Consider the following 17188-nt stretch of genomic DNA (forward strand, 5'->3'; position numbering starts at 1 on the left):
CTATTATGGCTTTGTATAATGTTTAAAAATCAATAATCTTGAGTTTTCCTGTTAGTCTGGTCAGTTCTTTTTGTATTGAAATTGCCTACAATTATGTTTACATGTAATTTGAACGATTCAAGTCTTTATGATTTGAGCATTTTGTATTATTTCATTATTTTGCAAAGTACTGAGCAGAATAAAGATATAATGGTCAGGACAAGTTGCTTTATGGTCAGGACAAGTGAAATTATGGTCTACTTGTCCGACTGGACAAGTGGCTTCAAAAGTTAATGTCGAGCACTGAGCTATCCAATTTATTATACAGCTTATTTTATACAATTATGCAATAAATTATGCTTTATGCGTTTAATTAAAATGCACTGTTTATTTTAACCGGCTTTTATCTGTCAAGTTCTGGTTAATTAAGACATTGTTTTTTCCCTTAACTTAATGCGGCTTATCAGAAAATATATGAACTGCAATGTTAAGTTAATGTACATAAAACCTACTTGCAAAATATGCCACGTCACCTAGTTCTGGCTACCATAACTTTAAATGTCGCTTTATATGATTTTTGACTGGCGCGACTTTATAGTTATGGACCAACCCCATTAGGAAAGTCAACCAGAAGTTCGCGAAAAGTTGACAGTTAACAAAGACCAGTCCAGAACAGCTTTTAAATGCAGTTATTGGCCCAATTAACCACTTGATCAGAAAGATTGACATTTTTCACATTTAACTGATATATTCTTTCACAAAATACTATCTTAAACATTTAAAATTTATATATTCTGCTCTTACATATTGAGAAAAAACAGCGATGTGACAGACTTTCTTAAAATGCGAATCTCCCGAGATTTCACGATCATATGACGTTATTTCTATTTTTAGTAACATACCATGTGCTCAAGTGTTTTCAAAATCAGAATGACATTTCCAGGTATTTCAGATTATTCTGGCTTGTTTTGTAAACAAATTGTAGTGTAAATACTAACTCAAAGTAAATATTATTTATAACTACCTGATTCATACTGAAATCAGTCTTATAATTTACCAGAGATAAGTTTTTAATCACAAAAAATAGATTTCAGAAAACGAAAGTAATGTTTACAATTTCAGCATAAAATGTCAAGGTCGATCCAAAAGTATCCAAATGAAAACTCGTCACGTGACAAAGTGACAATGGCGTCAAAATTGTGATTTTCAGACCGATGAGAGTTATTTTCATCTATTGTAAGATGCATTTGAAACATTTGAACCTTAAAATATTCCTCGATGCAGTAGTTTATATTCATTTAGCTAAAGAAACTTAGGCGTACAGTTTATATAGTATTGACAGACCTGTACGCTGAAGCGAACCCCGTATCGAAAGTCAACCAGAGTCGTAACATATTTATGTCACGCTATAAATCAAAGAAAGCTCATTTTTTTGGATACATTTCTACATATATTAGTGAATGAATATAAATTACTGCATCTGGGAATATTTTAGGGTTCAAATATTTCAAAAGCATCTTACAATAGATGAAAATAACTCTCATCGGTCTGAAAATCACAATTTTGACGCCATTGTCGCTTTGTCACGTGACGAGTTTTTATTTGGATACTTTCGGATCGACCTTGACATTTTTTGCTGAAATTGTAAACATTACTTCTGTTTTCCAAAATCTATTATTTGTGATTAACAACTTACGTATGGTGGATTATAAGACTGATTTCAGTGTGAATCAGGTAGTTTTAAATAATATTTACTTTGAGTTTGTATTAACACTACAATTTGTTTACAAAACATTCCAGAATAATCTAAAATACCTGGAAATGTCATTCTGAATTTGAAAACACTTGAGCACATGGTATGTTACTAAAAATAGAAATAACGTCATATGACCGTGAAATCTTGGGAGATTTGCATTTCAAGAAGGTTTGTCACATCGCTGTTTTTCTGGTTATGTAAGAGCAGAATAGATACATTTTAAATGTTTAAGATAGTATTTTGTGAAAGAATATATCAGTTAAATGTGAAAAATGTTAATCTTTGCGATGAAGTGGTTGATTTGGGCCAATAACTGCATATAAAAGCTGTTTTGGACCGGTCTTTGTTAACTGTCAACTTTTCGCGAATTTCTGGTTGACTTTCCTAATGGGGTTGGTTCATAACTATTAAGTCGCGCCAGTCAAAAATCATAACAAGCGACATTTAAAGTTATGGTAGCCAGAACTAATATTCATTCAACAATCTTTGTAGAAATGTATCCAAGAATATGAGCATTCTTTGATTTATAGCGTGACATAAATATGTTACGACTCTGGTTGACTTTCGATACGGGGTTGGCTTCAGCGTACAGGTAAGTCAATACTATATAAACTGTACTCTGAAGTTTCTTTAGCTACATGTCACCAATTTATAATAAAGACCTGTATGATCATTGTATGCATATTGATTTCAATATTATGGACTAATAAAGTGACAGAAGTATTGCACTACTCTTTTTGTTTGTTAATACGGGGTAACCTTCAGTGAACAGGTCTAGTCAGTATTGTAAGTCCTATTCGCTCAATCGCTGAAGTTCTTCAGCTATTATTTCATAACTTCATAAGCACGTTTTGAATCTTACCGTCGTTTTTTGCTTTGGACACCATGACAGGCAACTGCAAGAGGACGAAAGATGTGAACTAGGTTTGTATTCATTTCTTAATGAACTTGTTGCAGTCTCCCAAATTTTTACGACCCCATCGTGGCTAGAATGAATCGCAAATTCACCGTCCGGTGAAATTTCGACCGACGTCGACTCCATCTTTTAAACACGTGTGATTAAATGCGCATGCGTAAAACCTAAGTATTTCCGTTCTAAAGTGTAAACATAGTCTTATGATAATGATAATGTGTCAAATAAGTTTGTCGTTGTCCCATCGTACACAATGAATGTATGATTAAGGTAAGATTAACAAAAATGTTATTAATAATTGAACTCTGTATTTGAAAGGCATTTTATGTCTTTTAAATAAAAACCTGCAGTTTGTTGTCAAAAGTATTCCTACAAGTCTACAAACCAAGGTTACACTCCACTAAAGTTACACGTAACATTTGCTTTTTATTTTGGTCTTAGTCTTTTGAATAAATTACAAATTCTAAGCATAAAATACTTGACCACAGTGCAGTAATAATACAAGGAATACTTATTGATTGAATTGTAGGTTCAAATTTGAAATATATTAAATGAAGTGTCTGCTTCTTTCCAAATAAAGCTTTCACTCAGAGGGAAATTATAAGGTCCTGTAATGGGACAAGTGTGAATGGGTTGAGCCAGGGACATTTACAACATAGGTCCCTGGTTGAGCATGGGGATGCCTAAATACAATTATTAACTGGGTTCAGCTTTACACCTATACACTGATAAAGATTTTTTTGTTGTCTTGAAATTCTTTATTTTTTGCTCCTATCATCACCAAAGCATTGAACTAACAAAAGAGTGCATTATAATTTATATTATGAGACCATATTATAATAATTTGGTAAATCCTGGCTTTCGGATTATTATTTTTATAAAATAAGCTTATGAAAACCCAAAAATTTGATCTCAATTTAGTACCAGACACACAGTCCTAAAATGCTGGAATGTTTCATTGATTTTCCACTTTATAATCGAAAATGTTCGAGGTCCAACCATATTTTTAAAGGACTGGCTAAATGACTATATTTAATGCAGTTAACCCCAGCTGAAATGAACACTTGCCGTTGGAGATCTTTATTAAATATGTTGAAGTACACAATACATTCCTTAAATATAGAAACATCATCGGAGATCCTTACTGGAGGCGATTATAAGTTTACCCTCCATCTGATTGTTTTTCTGTTTTCGCATAGTAAATAAGTGTGCAATAAATGAATCCTGTGATAGCTAACAAAGTACAGGATATGATTTCCTGCAACATGGTCATCAAACAAAATCAACTATCATTAGATCATAAAGCCATTTACTCTCAAGTTGTGAATCACTCAGTTCATTATGCAAAAATATAATAAAAAATGATTGTTTAAATTTTAATTTGCCTCCATTACGCTATGTCATAGGAAAATGTGTCTTATAATTATGTCACATGCGGATAGTGGAGCTCTGGAGGTTTCATGGTCTAATAAGCTGTTATGGTAGGTCCTGATCGGACTGCAAGGATGCACAGGCTGGACTGGAGATACACTGGCTGCTTATGACATTTGATTCATTTGGTATTACACAAGTTATATTCTCTTACAATAATCAGGCTCTGCATGGGATGGCAGTGTTTTTTGTATGGCAATTTCGGGTCGATATTCGGCCCCATTCCCCTCGATAAAGAGTATATATTTTTCCCCCATTTTGTAGAAAAAATCCCCTCCAGAAGTTAATTTTTTTAATTTTTTTTTTAAAGAACTGTCTAATGATAAATATATTTAAAATTTATTTCATAAACAACAACTAACAAAGTATATAACTATAATTAATATGATTTGAAGTATTATAAAGAGTTGTATTAAATTAGTTTTTCCCAAATCAGTGGACTTTTCACATGAATTGCATTTTTTTCCCAAAATTACCAGGAAAAGGCCTGATGTATCTATATTGTGTCAATATTTGTTGATAAAAACATTCCAATATGGTCCATTTTATTGATAAAAAATGCTCAAATTTGCCATTTTATTGATTTCAAAAATCTCAATAAGACTCAAAATGGCTAGGAAAACTGAAACTGTGCATGAAGGCTGAACTGTCTGATACTAATGTTGAAAAAATCATTGATATATATTTAAGAAAAAGGACAGAGACATTCAGCTGTGGATATAACATTCATACAAACTTGTGTATTCATATAATAAATATCATTACATATAAAAGAGTGAATTGTTAATTTTCCCCTTCACCTAAAAAACGACGCGTTTTTCCCCTTTGGAGGGGCCAAGCCACCATTCCCCTATAAGTGAAAAAACCCCACTGGATTCATCATCATGGAGCAAGTATATTACTGGTAGTCACTTGTGTAACATTAACACTGCAACATATATAGTCTGCAACCATGATAAGTAATAAAACTCATTGTATGTTTAAATCATGGCATGAATAATATATAAATGCTGATCTTGTTGCAGGAATTGTGAAGTTGTATGATCAATTAGTTGGGTAAAGACAACACAAAATAGACCATGGACACATCATCTGACCCATTGTTGCCAGAGACCCATGGGCCCATCCCTAAAGACAGGTTAGTGTACATAGCTATTTTCATATAGACAGCTATTTTCATATAGACTAGGGATGTGATTGTTTTTTTATTGATTAGAGTTCTGCATACAAGCTTAAATCGAGGAGCATACTTTAAAACGATTTTAGTAAACATCAACATCACTAACAACAGAACACTTTAAACTGTTATCATGGATGTGCTTTTTCCTCTTTTTATCTGATTTTATCCCTTTAAGTACCAATATTACTCAATATTTATTGATTTGATCTACAGTCAAACCTGAGAACAGTGGTCAGTCAAGGGAAATGACCAAAGTGACCGTTGTCCACAGGTGACCGTTGAATTCAGATCACAATTTTAAGATGGTTGGTCGGTTGGTAGTATTGCTACGTCGTTACCCCACCCAGTCGTTTGCATACAGTGTAAAACAAAGGCTCATTGCCTTTAACTAAGCATAATAAGAGAATTAACTTACATTGAATAATAAATAATAATATCTTATAGATTGATTTAATTTCATATTCTTAAACTAAAGCAATGACTTTATCAACGCTAGTATAATTGTTTACTTGTGCATCTCGTTCATTCAGTTAATAAATCTTGTCACGTGTCATTGACGTCACGTCCGTACAAGTCTAAAAAGCGGATTCGCTGTCATAAACCGATAGTACGGTGTAACTGTACTGTTCTCATTCAAAGAAAAAGACGCAACAATTTTGTTAAAATTTATTCGTACGCAAACATCACACAAACAGCATTTTCATTCAACAACCTCATACAAAATACAAACATTCATTCATTCTTTATTAAAAAAAACATAGCACATCATGCACAAAAACAAGATAACTTATCATGCAAAAATCTTCAAAACACACACAACCATTATCACTCGCAACAATCAAAACAATTCACCCCACGCTAAAAAAACCTTGCTAATCTTCTTTTGAACACTAGAACACTTGACCCGGTGCGCAAAGAATTCGTCTTGAAATTTCATGATGGAGTCAAGCATCACCTGGTTGTTCTTTTTCAAATCGATACTCAAGGTTGTAAGTACAATTTACTAATTAGCGGTCATTTAATTAGCGATAATTACTTTAAACGTGTCACAAACTCTGAAATATTTTCTTTTGAAGATACCCCCACAAATGTCCCCGGAAAACAAACCTTCTCAACACCTTATTATTTGTTTACTAGCAGCGGGCCGCTTTTATAATATCAAAGGCAATTACCGCTATCAGACGCTTTAACCACAAAATAGACGGACAAATGATGTGATGTGATTTTAATTTTCGCGACTCGAGACGACTGACGCGTTACTGTTGATTTCAGTTCAAACATGAATTTCGGAGTGGAATATAGTGGCCGTTTGCCGTTATGGACAGGTGGCCGTTATTTACAAGTGTAATATAGAGTGTTTTTCGTCGGGGGGATTCCAGACTGACCGTTGTCTGCAGGTGACCGTTATTTTCAGGTGGCCATTAGGACAGTTAAGACTGTATTTGAAAGTAAAGTTTTGTTGATGAATGTAGTAACGGAGGTAGCATATATTCCTCCCTTGCGGTGTTCCCAAAATAATGCTCCTTTGTTATTGCGAACAAGTAATGAAATGAACATGTAATGAACAAGTTAATGAAGTTAATCTTCTTAATGAAATTGTCAAACTGCTTGCTTTTTATGCCCCCTGTCGGGTGGTATGTAGCAGTTAAACTGTCTGTTCATGCGTCTGTCTGTCTGGCATTCCATCGTCCGGACTTTTTTCAAAACACTTATGATATTAATCTGATCTTTAGTGTATGAATTTTTCTATGTGACTTATAGATCAAGTGTGAGTTTTGTTCCGGTCCATTGATTTTGGGCCAAGTTATGGGCCTTGGACTTAACAATTTTCTCTAAAACAGCTGCAGTGCAGCTTCAAAGCGCAGTAGGGGGGCATTGTGTATTCAGAAACCCATGATTTATGTTTGTTGAGTTTTTAGACAAAAGTGGATTGTGGGGGCTTCTGTACCCAATCATGGACACATATCTTGTTAATATGAATAGTTCTTGTGAATTTCAGGTTTCATTTAGTTTACATGATCTTTTGTCTACTTGGACTGGGAGCTCTGATTCCTTGGAACTTTTTCATAACAGCAAATGCGGTATGGATGCTATTTCTTAGTACAAAGATCATAATATACTGTTATTAAACATTCTGTTTTGATATTTTTCATGAGTTAATTATATTCTTTGAATGTTTATAGCATATTTCCAAATATGCTGGTGAAGTATTTATTATAGCGTCATTAACTGGAAAAGTTCAAAGTTTAGATACCATATTTATCTTCTTGTTAATCAGAACATATTTATTTAGAAAATTAATGTATAATTTATTTGAGCTCGATTGTATCAAAAGCCTAAGGCATATTTAAATGCTTGGCGTTATATGGGGAGATCTAAAGAATTCTCCAACAGAGTGGATCGAACCTGTGACCTCCCAATGGCTGGGCGGACACTATATCTACTACACCATGGCGACTTTAAAAGAATTTAGAAGATTTGCCTAAAGTACCTTCTTTTAAAGACTGATAGCTTAGAAATGTGTCTTTTCTACATCAACATGCTACATTGTATTAATACTGTCAGGGTTTGGGATGGGTGAAAGGTACATTTAATTTCTGTGGTACTCTTTCACTCCTATTGAATGTTGCTGGGTTTTATTTCTGCCCACTCTGTTACCCTAGCTGTGAATCTATGTCCTGTTTGTCAGTATTTCAAGTACAAGCTTCGAAACACCACGGTGTCAGAACAGCAATACCTGGAGCCACAGTATGAGACGCAGCTACAGACCATGTTTGAGGGATACCTCACTGTGGCCAGTACTGTGCCCAACCTTGCGTTCAACTTCATCACTGCCATGCTCATTAGTAGGTCAGTGGGCGAAATCAAAATTCAAAATGTACTTTTTTATATATTGTTTTATTGCCAGCTGGTATTGGAATTTGGAAGATGAAATATTGTAAAAGTTTTTTAAAAGATCATAGGTAGGAATTATCCGAATATAATGTTGCTTAAAAGGGCCTTTTCACGTTTGGGTAAATTGAGACTCGCAAATTTTCGCTTTAGTTATGATATTTGTGAGGAAACAGTAATACTGAACATTTGCCATGCTCTAAAATAGCCATTATCACGCATTTTCAATAAGAAGATGCCGATATCATTTTCGCCTGTCGCGGTAATTGATAACCAATACACACAGTAAATTGGGGTTAAATGTGTATTCCATCTATTGCATAAATAGCCATGGATGTTCTGACAGTTAATTAGTCTTTGTATCCTATACGTGTAGTTGGGCACACAATTTTAAATAACGCGTTTTTTGTCAGGTTCGTCACTGTCGCCGTCACCAATCCAAAATCCGCAAGAGTGTCTGGACGCAAGTTAAGCTGCTAATGCATGTTTTTTTTGTACATTTCAGTTAGTGTTAAGATTGTTTGTTGAGAATCAGCAGGGTCATCCTTATAAAATTGTTTGTTTGGCATAACCCGACCCAGGTAAATTTGGGTGGGTAGGTAGGAAGGGATTTTTTTTTTTTTTAATTGAACTCCGACATATACCAAACTGAAAAGTAATTATCAAATAAAGCTCCAAGTCTTCTTCCTCATGAGAGGTTCTTCAAAAAGAACATTGAAAATATAATATAATCGACAAAAAATACTTTATCCGAAAACGAGAGTCCGAAAAAGTGTACGCATTTTGCACATGAAATTAATATTTGGTTGACATATTACTTTACAATAGCATAGTTTGTGAGTAAAAAGCAACAAAGTAATCATAACATTTTAATTTCAATCAAGAACAGAAAGGTGTAACATCTTCGACAAGTAACTAATTATTTAATTATCATCCTTAAATTCAGATCGATAGACGGTAGAAAGTTGTAAAGTGATCAGCTTAAAAATAATTTATTGAGTGTTACGCTTATTTTCATTTGCTTATTTTTTATAAAACTTTTGCCATCGGCCATTATATTGCAGGCAGACGACAATTTCAACTGTGTATTCCATTATCAGCGCATGAATTACCCAATATTACCCCATAGTGAACTCAATGTTGATTGGCCAGCTACTATATGTGCTTCAAAAACGTTTATGGAAACAAAGAGAAAAAAATAGTTAAAAAAAACAATGCGGATTAAAATGGCGGATGTTTTCAATGAAATTTAACGAGATTTTAGCATATTCGCAAATTATATTTTTCTTGAGCCAAATTGTCTATATTTTTGCAAATAGCGAACGACAGCGCAAGCCCTGTAAAAGTGAGCATTTATTCCAATAATAACACGTTCGCAATGCTTGTGCTGTCGTTCGCCATTTGAACCATCTGCGCCATTTGCAAAAATATTGAGAATATGGCTCAAGAAAAATCTAAATTGCGAAAATTCGAAAATCTAGTAAAATTTCGTTGAAAACATCCGCCATTTTAATCCGGACTGGTTATCTATATTTGTCTCTTTGTTTCAATAAAGTGTTCGCAATTCGAACAATTAACAAAACCCGGTCTGTACCCGATTAGACATCGCTTGACCTGACCTTATTTTTTATTGAAGTGCACATGGTAGCTGGCCAATCAAAATTGAGCTCGCCGAGGGGTCTAGGTCGCAGACTTTTTACTCCAGGACTCCAGGGGTCAGTGGTTCGAGCCCTGCTGAGGCTTTTTTTTTTTTATTTAAAAAAATTTTATTCTTGATTTTTTCACTGGAGCTTTTTAGATCCAATGTTAACATTATCATTATAAAGCATTTAATAACAAACTTCAAAACATGCCAAAATCTGTGAAAAGGCCCCTTTAAAATATTTATGGAATATTTTGCTACTCAATTGTTCCAACAGTTTCATTGGAGTGGCTTGTTCTGTCATCACAGGACAGGGTAACCTCTGGTATTTTACAAAAAAAATGCAATCTTAGAGATTGGTACATAACCTTGGAACAAACGACTAGCCAAATGCTATTATTATATAAGTTACAAAAAAATAAAGGGGCGCTTTCTAAGGGGGCAAATCTTAGAGGGGTGCAGCGCCCCTCTATTTATTGCTAGCTGGAGCACTGAAGTATACACTATTACACCTCTTTTCTTGATATTTCTTTTTTTTACATGATTATTGAGACACAGTTCTTGCAATGGCAATGTTTTCTTCTGAAAAAGTAGTCATGCTAGTATGTTAATTTGGGATCTGGAAAAACAGGGATTAGCATATTATGGATTTTTTTCTGTCAGCTTGTAGTCAACTGATTGATAAATTATGTATTTTGTTAAGAATTGTAACAGGTATGCAATCAGATTGTTTTATCTACAACTAACTTTACATGTTCAGTTTCAATGTCATTGTCATAAGACGCTGAATAGAAAAGAGTTAAACTGGTATAAGAATGAATTTGACGATTGCATTGTCAATTTTATCACATTTACCTTTTTCAGAATTGGTCTGAAAGTTCGAATGGTAACGGCTCTTGTTCTGATGATCACAATTTTTCTGGTGACTGTCATTTTGGTGAAAATGGATACAGATACATGTGAGTAAGATTGGATATAAAGTAAAGGCCACTCTTTCATTAAACCTTTACCACTCAGAGACGCACTTTTACGCCTTCGAAGTCTCTTAGAAAATAAAATTGCATTATAGACCTCTCTTACTAGATTCAAGTTTAACCCTTAAAAACTGATGAGCAGCAAACAGAATAAAACCTGAACAGACTGCGAGTTACTCGCAGGCTGTTATGGTTTTATGCTCTTTGCACATAGCAATTTTCACTTTGCTTCTGAGTGTAATATTAAAAGGACACAAGTGTAGCAGACATAATAGGCAGTAAAACAGGTTTGCAATATTTTAGTATAACTATTGCTAAAAGTTAAAACTCAAAAAAGCAATGTTTAATTGATGTAACTCTTGTATGCATAAAATGAAAGCATTTTATCACGCCCTTGAATGTTGAAGGGTGTAAAGGGCAAACAGCAATATCCTTATCAGCCTGTTGATATGTCTGTTCCACTTTTTGAGCAGTATTAAATCAAAATTGAATTCTGCATCTATGATAAAGGCATCTTGGTGAAATCTGTTATGTTCAATAATTCCTAATTAGGGAGCAACAAGTCAGCAAAATAGATATTGTATTTACATGTAGGTAGAAACACATTTGGATTTTTCACTTAAAGTGACAATGCTTGTTTTGCTGCAAACCATTCAGTAATAATTTATTCTAATATAATTTTAGGTATTCATTTGTTGCTTAACCAGTATTAAACAATTTCTTGGTTAAGATGGCAAAAATATAATTGCTGACATATGTTGGTAATCAAACAACATATTAAATAATTTTCTAAAGAATCATGTAGTTATTTGTGCATGGGTAGTTTGACCTTGAATATTAAGTCGATGGTACAATATGTATGTAATAATGTATCAGGCCTATTTATTATACCCCCACAAATGAAGTTTAGGGGGGTATATAGGAGTGAACTTGTCTGTCCGTCCGTCAGTTTGTGGGTCTGTCTGTCGGTCCGTCCGTATTAAGTGTCCGCTCTCTTATTCAAGTAGATTTCATCCGATCTTCACCAAACTTGGTCAGAAGTTGTATCTTCATGATGTCTAGGCCAAGTTGGAACATGGCCGTGCCGGGTCAAAAACTAGGTCACGGGGTCACTTAGTGCGTTTTAAACATTCAGCATGTTGTCCGCTCTCTAATTCAAATAGTTTTCATCCGATCTTCACCAAACTCTTCAGAAGTTGTATCTAGATGATCTTAAGGCAAAGTTCAAACATGGGCCTTGCCGGGTCAAAGACTAGGTCACGGGGTCACTTATTGCGTTTTGAACATTCAGCATGTTTTACGCTCTCTAATTCAAGTAGTTTTCATCCGATCTTCACCAAACTTGGTCAGAAGTCGTATCTAGATGATCTTAAGGCCAAGTTCGAACATGGGCCTTGCCGGGTCAAAAACTAGGTCACAGGGTCACTTAGTGCGTTTTTTAACATTCAGCATGGTGTCCTCTCTCTTATTCAAGTAGTTTTCATCCGATCGTCACCAAACTTGGTCAGAAGTTTTATCTAGATGATCTGAAGGCCAAGTTCGAACATGGACCATGCCAGATCAAAAACTAGGTCACAGGGTCACTTAGTACGTTTTACACATTGAGCATGGTGTCCGCTCTCTATTTCAAGTAAATTAAATCCGATCTTCACCACACTTGGTCAGAAGTTGTAACTAGATGATGTGTAGGTCAAGTTCGAACATGGGCCATGCTGGGTCAAAAACTAGGTCATGGGGTCACTTAGTGTGTTTTAAACCTCATCATGTTGTCCGCTCTCTAATTCAAGTAGTTTTTATCCAATCTTCACCAAAATTGGTCAGAAATTGTATCTTGATAATGTCTAGTGCAAGTTTGAATATGGGTCATGCCGGGTCAAAAACAAGGTCACGGGGTCACTTAGTGCGTTTTAAACATCACAATGTTGTCCGCTCTCTAGTTCAAGAAGTTTTCATCCAATCTTCACCAAACTTGGTCAGAAGTTGTATCTAGATGATGTCTAGGTCAAGTTTGAATATGGGTCATGCCGGGTCAAAAACTAGGAAACAGGGTATCTTAGTGCGTTTTAAACCTCACCATGTTGTCCGCTCTCTAATTCAAGTAGTTTTCATCCAATCCTCACCAAACTTGGTCACAAGCTTTATCTAAATGATCTCTAGGACAAGTTTGAACATGGGCCATTTGGGGCCTAAAACTAGGTCATGGGGTCACTTAGTGCGTTTTTTAACATTCAGCATGGTGTCCGCTCTCTAATTCAAGTAGTTTACATCCGATCTTCACCAAACTTGGTCAGAAGTTTTATGGAGATAATCTTAAGGCCAAGTTAGAACATGGGCCTTTCTGGGTCAAAAACTAGGTCAAGGGGTCACTTAGTGCGTTTTAAAAATTGAGCATGGTGTCCTTTGTTTTTATGAAGACGACATGCAAAATATTATGTGTCAATGCGACATGTGGGGGTGTTCATTACGTCTGTGACAAAGCTCTAGTTTGACTGGATGCTCTCAGATAAGTCAATGAATTCTCGCAACTCTGTTAAAGGGCAGCCCACATTTTTCTGGATCACCATGGTTTCCTGCGTGCTCATCAACAGTAAGTTGAAGATTTATTGCTTACTGTATTAAGTGAACCAAATTTTTTTATGTCCCCCACCACTATAGTGGGGGACATATTGTTTTTGCCCTGTCTGTTGGTTGGTTGGTTGGTTTGTGTGTTTGGTCAAACTTTAACATTTTGCCATAACTTTTGCAATACACGTATTGAAGATAGCAACTTCATATTTGGCATGCATGTGTATCTCATGGAGCTGCACATTTTGAGTGGTGAAAGGTCAAGGTCATCCTTCAAGGTCAAAGGTCAAATATATAGGTTCAAAGTGGCGCAGAAGGGGACATAGTGTTTCTGACAAACACATATCTTGTTTATCTTAAAAGTATAAAAAAAATTGTTCCTAAAATGTTGATAAACAATAGAAGCTACAACAATAAGTCTTGGACCAAGTGTTATCACTGAGGTACCATGTAAATTGTAGATTGGTTTTCTGATTGGCTTTGTGGATATCTTGTATTTATCATCAAATATTTAATATTTTAATAGAAATTTTTATTTTAATATGTTTTCAGGACTTAGTTAAAGGTATTCTTTTCCTTTTGTCCTTGTGCTAATATTAAACATCTATTTTTTCTTATGAAAGATGTTAAGTGATGAAAGTATCTCACAATATAATACATTCATGATTGTTTAAAGAGTGAACATTGCTTAATATGAGAATGTTGGTTGTAATGTAAGCATTCAAAGATCAAAATACAGTGAAATAAGATCAGTTTCTTGAAGCTATGAACAAATATAGTGCAACAGTTATTACCTATAACATATATATAGCAATGAAAGTGTAATTCACATGACAAAACATTGTTTGATGAAAATTTCTTAATATAAGAATGTACATTTGTAAATAAACTCATTATTACTACTAGTAACTTACATAGATTGAACTAGTTGGTTATTGTAAATATAAAAAACACAGTAGAAATAACTTTTAAATTTAAGACACTGTACATGTACAATAGCACAGCACTCCAAAGTCCCACAGCATACCCTCTGTATACCAACATTTATGAGTGAAAATATACCATATTGCACAATAAAGTCCAACCTGAAAAGAGCGGTCAGTCAAGGGAAATGGCCTAAGTGATGGCTGTAGACAGTTGACGATTGTCCTCAGGTGACCACTTCTTAGATGGTTAGTCAGTTGGTAGTATTGCCAAGTTGTTACCCCACCCATCGTTTTCACAGTGTTATGTAAACAAAGGCTAAAAGCTGTAAAAAATTAAGATAAAATAAATTATTTTTATTGCATAATCCAAATAAATATTTTATAAATATATTTCAATTTATAAATATTGTTTAACCTATGAATTTAACAATGATTACATTGTTTTTTACTTGTGCATCTTGTTCATTCAATAAATCAGCCAGTTTGTATTAAGTTTATTGGAAGATTTTTTAACAGTCACCATGTGTCATTGACGTCACATCCAAAAAGTACCAATAGCAGTTTCCCTGTTATAACCCTAGTTTTACGTGAACAAAATCCATGAGCATACATGTCCAAAGTTTATTATGAAAGTTGCTATTCATTTTCTGTTTTGAAAAAATAGAACATCACTTATCCTTTAATTGCCTTCTGAAAACAACACTGGCGAGCTAAGTGTTGATGTTGACACCTTATCAGCAAGAAAGATTGATAGATTTTGACAGGCGCTCATGCTACAGCGTGATGACTGATTTCCCATATTATTATTTTAGGAAAACGAACCTATACAGCCTAGTATTTGCTTTCAGAGGGTGGCATTTTTCATATCAAAGGCAGTTAATGCATATATAAAGGTACATATGCTCTGCTTCTGTAGCATAACAAGAAAAAGAATAACAAGAAAAAGAATAAAAAAACATCATATTGAAAATAACTTTTCATGTCTGTTTTTAAAATAGAACAATGCATAAACGACAAAAAAATAAATGCAAAATAAATATTAATGCATGCCAGGATCTGTGCACAAAAAACGCCCTTTAACCCTTTCCTGCTCAGAAGTGCACATTGCGATATGCAAACATAATAAAACCACAAAAGCCTGCAAGGAACTGGCAGTCTCTTCAGGTTTTATGCTGTTTGTAGCTTATAAGTACCTTAGGCTTGGAAATGAAACCTTATCAATTTGAAAAAAATTAAATCTAGTAAGAAAGGTCTTCAATTTAATTAGATTTTCTAAGGGACTACAAACGGGTCAAAGTTGTTATTGTGGAGGTAAAGAGTGAACCCTTTCCCACTTAGATACATATTTTGACGCCTTTGTAGTCCCTAAAAAAGTTAAATTTAATTAAATACCTTTCTTACTAAATTCAAGTTTTAAAGGCTCTATTTCCAACCTTTAGGTACTGATGAGCAGCAAACAGCATAAAACCTGAACAGACTGCGAGTAACCTGCAGACTGTTCTGGTTTTATGCTGGTTGCAAAAGCCATTTTCACTTTGCTTCTATGGGGGAAAGGGTTCAAAGAAAACAAAATAGATTATGAGTCCATTCTGTGTTCAGTTGGCAGCTCTATACTGAGTACATCCCTGTTCTGTGTTCAGTTGGCAGCTCAATACTGAGCACATCTCTGTTCTGTGTTCAGTTGGCAGCTCTATACTGAGCACATCCCTGTTTGGCCTGGCCAGCCTGTTCCCTGGCAAGTACATGCAGGCAGTGATGTCAGGACAGGCTCTCGGAGGTGTGTTTGCAGCCATTAGTAATCTAGTCACGCTGTCGGTGGGGTCCGGAGTAATACTTAGCGGACTCAGCTACTTTCTCATAGCGTTGTTCACGATTGCCGTTTCACTGATTGGATTCGCCTCATTATACTGTATAGTAAGTTCACTTTTATTGTGTCACGTTATAGATACTTGTTCGCACGGTTTTTAGCTCACTTATGTTTGAATGAGTAAACAAAGTTAAATATAAAATATATTCATTTGTGTTTATAATGCGTTTTTGTGCTGAAAATGTATGAAATAAAATAAGGTGAGAATAAATCGTCCAAATATTGACTGATATAATGTCTCCATCAAGATGTACAGTAGTTTGTATCAAACAGTTTTTCACAGGTAGCTTTTGTTTTACTATTAACTATCATACTTAACCCTTTCCCACTTAGAGGCGAAGTGAAAATGGCTATTTGCAAACAGCATTAAAGCAGACCAGCCTGTGAGTAACTCACAATCTGTTCAGGTTTTATGTTATTTGCTACTCATCAGTATCGAAGGGTTTGAAATAGGGATGGCAAAATTTTTCGAATATTCAAAGATTTGATTGAATGGTCAGTATTCGAATAACAGAATTGATATTTGCATATTCGCTTTTTTTTTCCAAACGTTATTGACCAAATATTTAATGACCTGCGAGCCGCTTACTAACTGGCACCCGAAATCACTTGGGATTAACATGTTTGATGTGACGTTCTTCGTGCCAAACTGATAACGCGGCCCGTATCAGCGTTGATAGGGCAATGCAATATACACACTCTAAGAAAGGCCCCGAACTGTTGTTTGTCAATGGGGTGCCAATTTATGGCTTCATTTGACTGGTGAATAATAATTAAGTTTTTTTGATCACAGTATGAACAGCCATTGAAATGTGTGAAATACTCAAATTGCCCAATTCAATTAAAAAGGCGCTGTCACCACTGAAAGTCTTTGTGATGTACTGTGCATGACATATTGATATGTTTCTTTTTATAAACGTACATGATATCGTTATTTTAAAATTTCAAATAAAAATAAAATTCTATGACATGATGTTTTTCCTTATATTTGTTCTGGAATATTTGGTGTACTTTGCATGCCTTATTGATATGTTTTTTTTTTATATAAATGAACATGCTATCG

General features: G+C 34.7%; 2 protein-coding genes across 2 annotated transcripts in view; one reads left to right on the forward strand and one right to left on the reverse strand.

Annotated features, from left to right (window-relative positions):
- The window catches only part of LOC127874982 (WD repeat-containing protein 43-like), a 29885-nt gene extending 27075 nt beyond the window's left edge, over nt 1-2810 (reverse strand). The window contains exon 1 of the mRNA XM_052419706.1: nt 2598-2810. Coding sequence (XP_052275666.1) covers nt 2598-2777 — 180 coding nt within the window. The 5' untranslated portion in view covers nt 2778-2810. The remainder of the gene's footprint in view (nt 1-2597) is intronic.
- The window catches only part of LOC127874984 (equilibrative nucleoside transporter 3-like), a 28765-nt gene continuing 14349 nt past the window's right edge, over nt 2773-17188 (forward strand). Inside the window, exons 1-7 of the mRNA XM_052419707.1 lie at nt 2773-2918; nt 5105-5217; nt 7259-7340; nt 7949-8109; nt 10658-10752; nt 13304-13354; nt 15940-16172. Coding sequence (XP_052275667.1) covers nt 5159-5217; nt 7259-7340; nt 7949-8109; nt 10658-10752; nt 13304-13354; nt 15940-16172 — 681 coding nt within the window. The 5' untranslated portion in view covers nt 2773-2918; nt 5105-5158. The remainder of the gene's footprint in view (nt 2919-5104; nt 5218-7258; nt 7341-7948; nt 8110-10657; nt 10753-13303; nt 13355-15939; nt 16173-17188) is intronic.

Source organism: Dreissena polymorpha, chromosome 3 (assembly GCF_020536995.1).
Source record: "Dreissena polymorpha isolate Duluth1 chromosome 3, UMN_Dpol_1.0, whole genome shotgun sequence".
NCBI lineage: Eukaryota > Metazoa > Mollusca > Bivalvia > Myida > Dreissenidae > Dreissena > Dreissena polymorpha.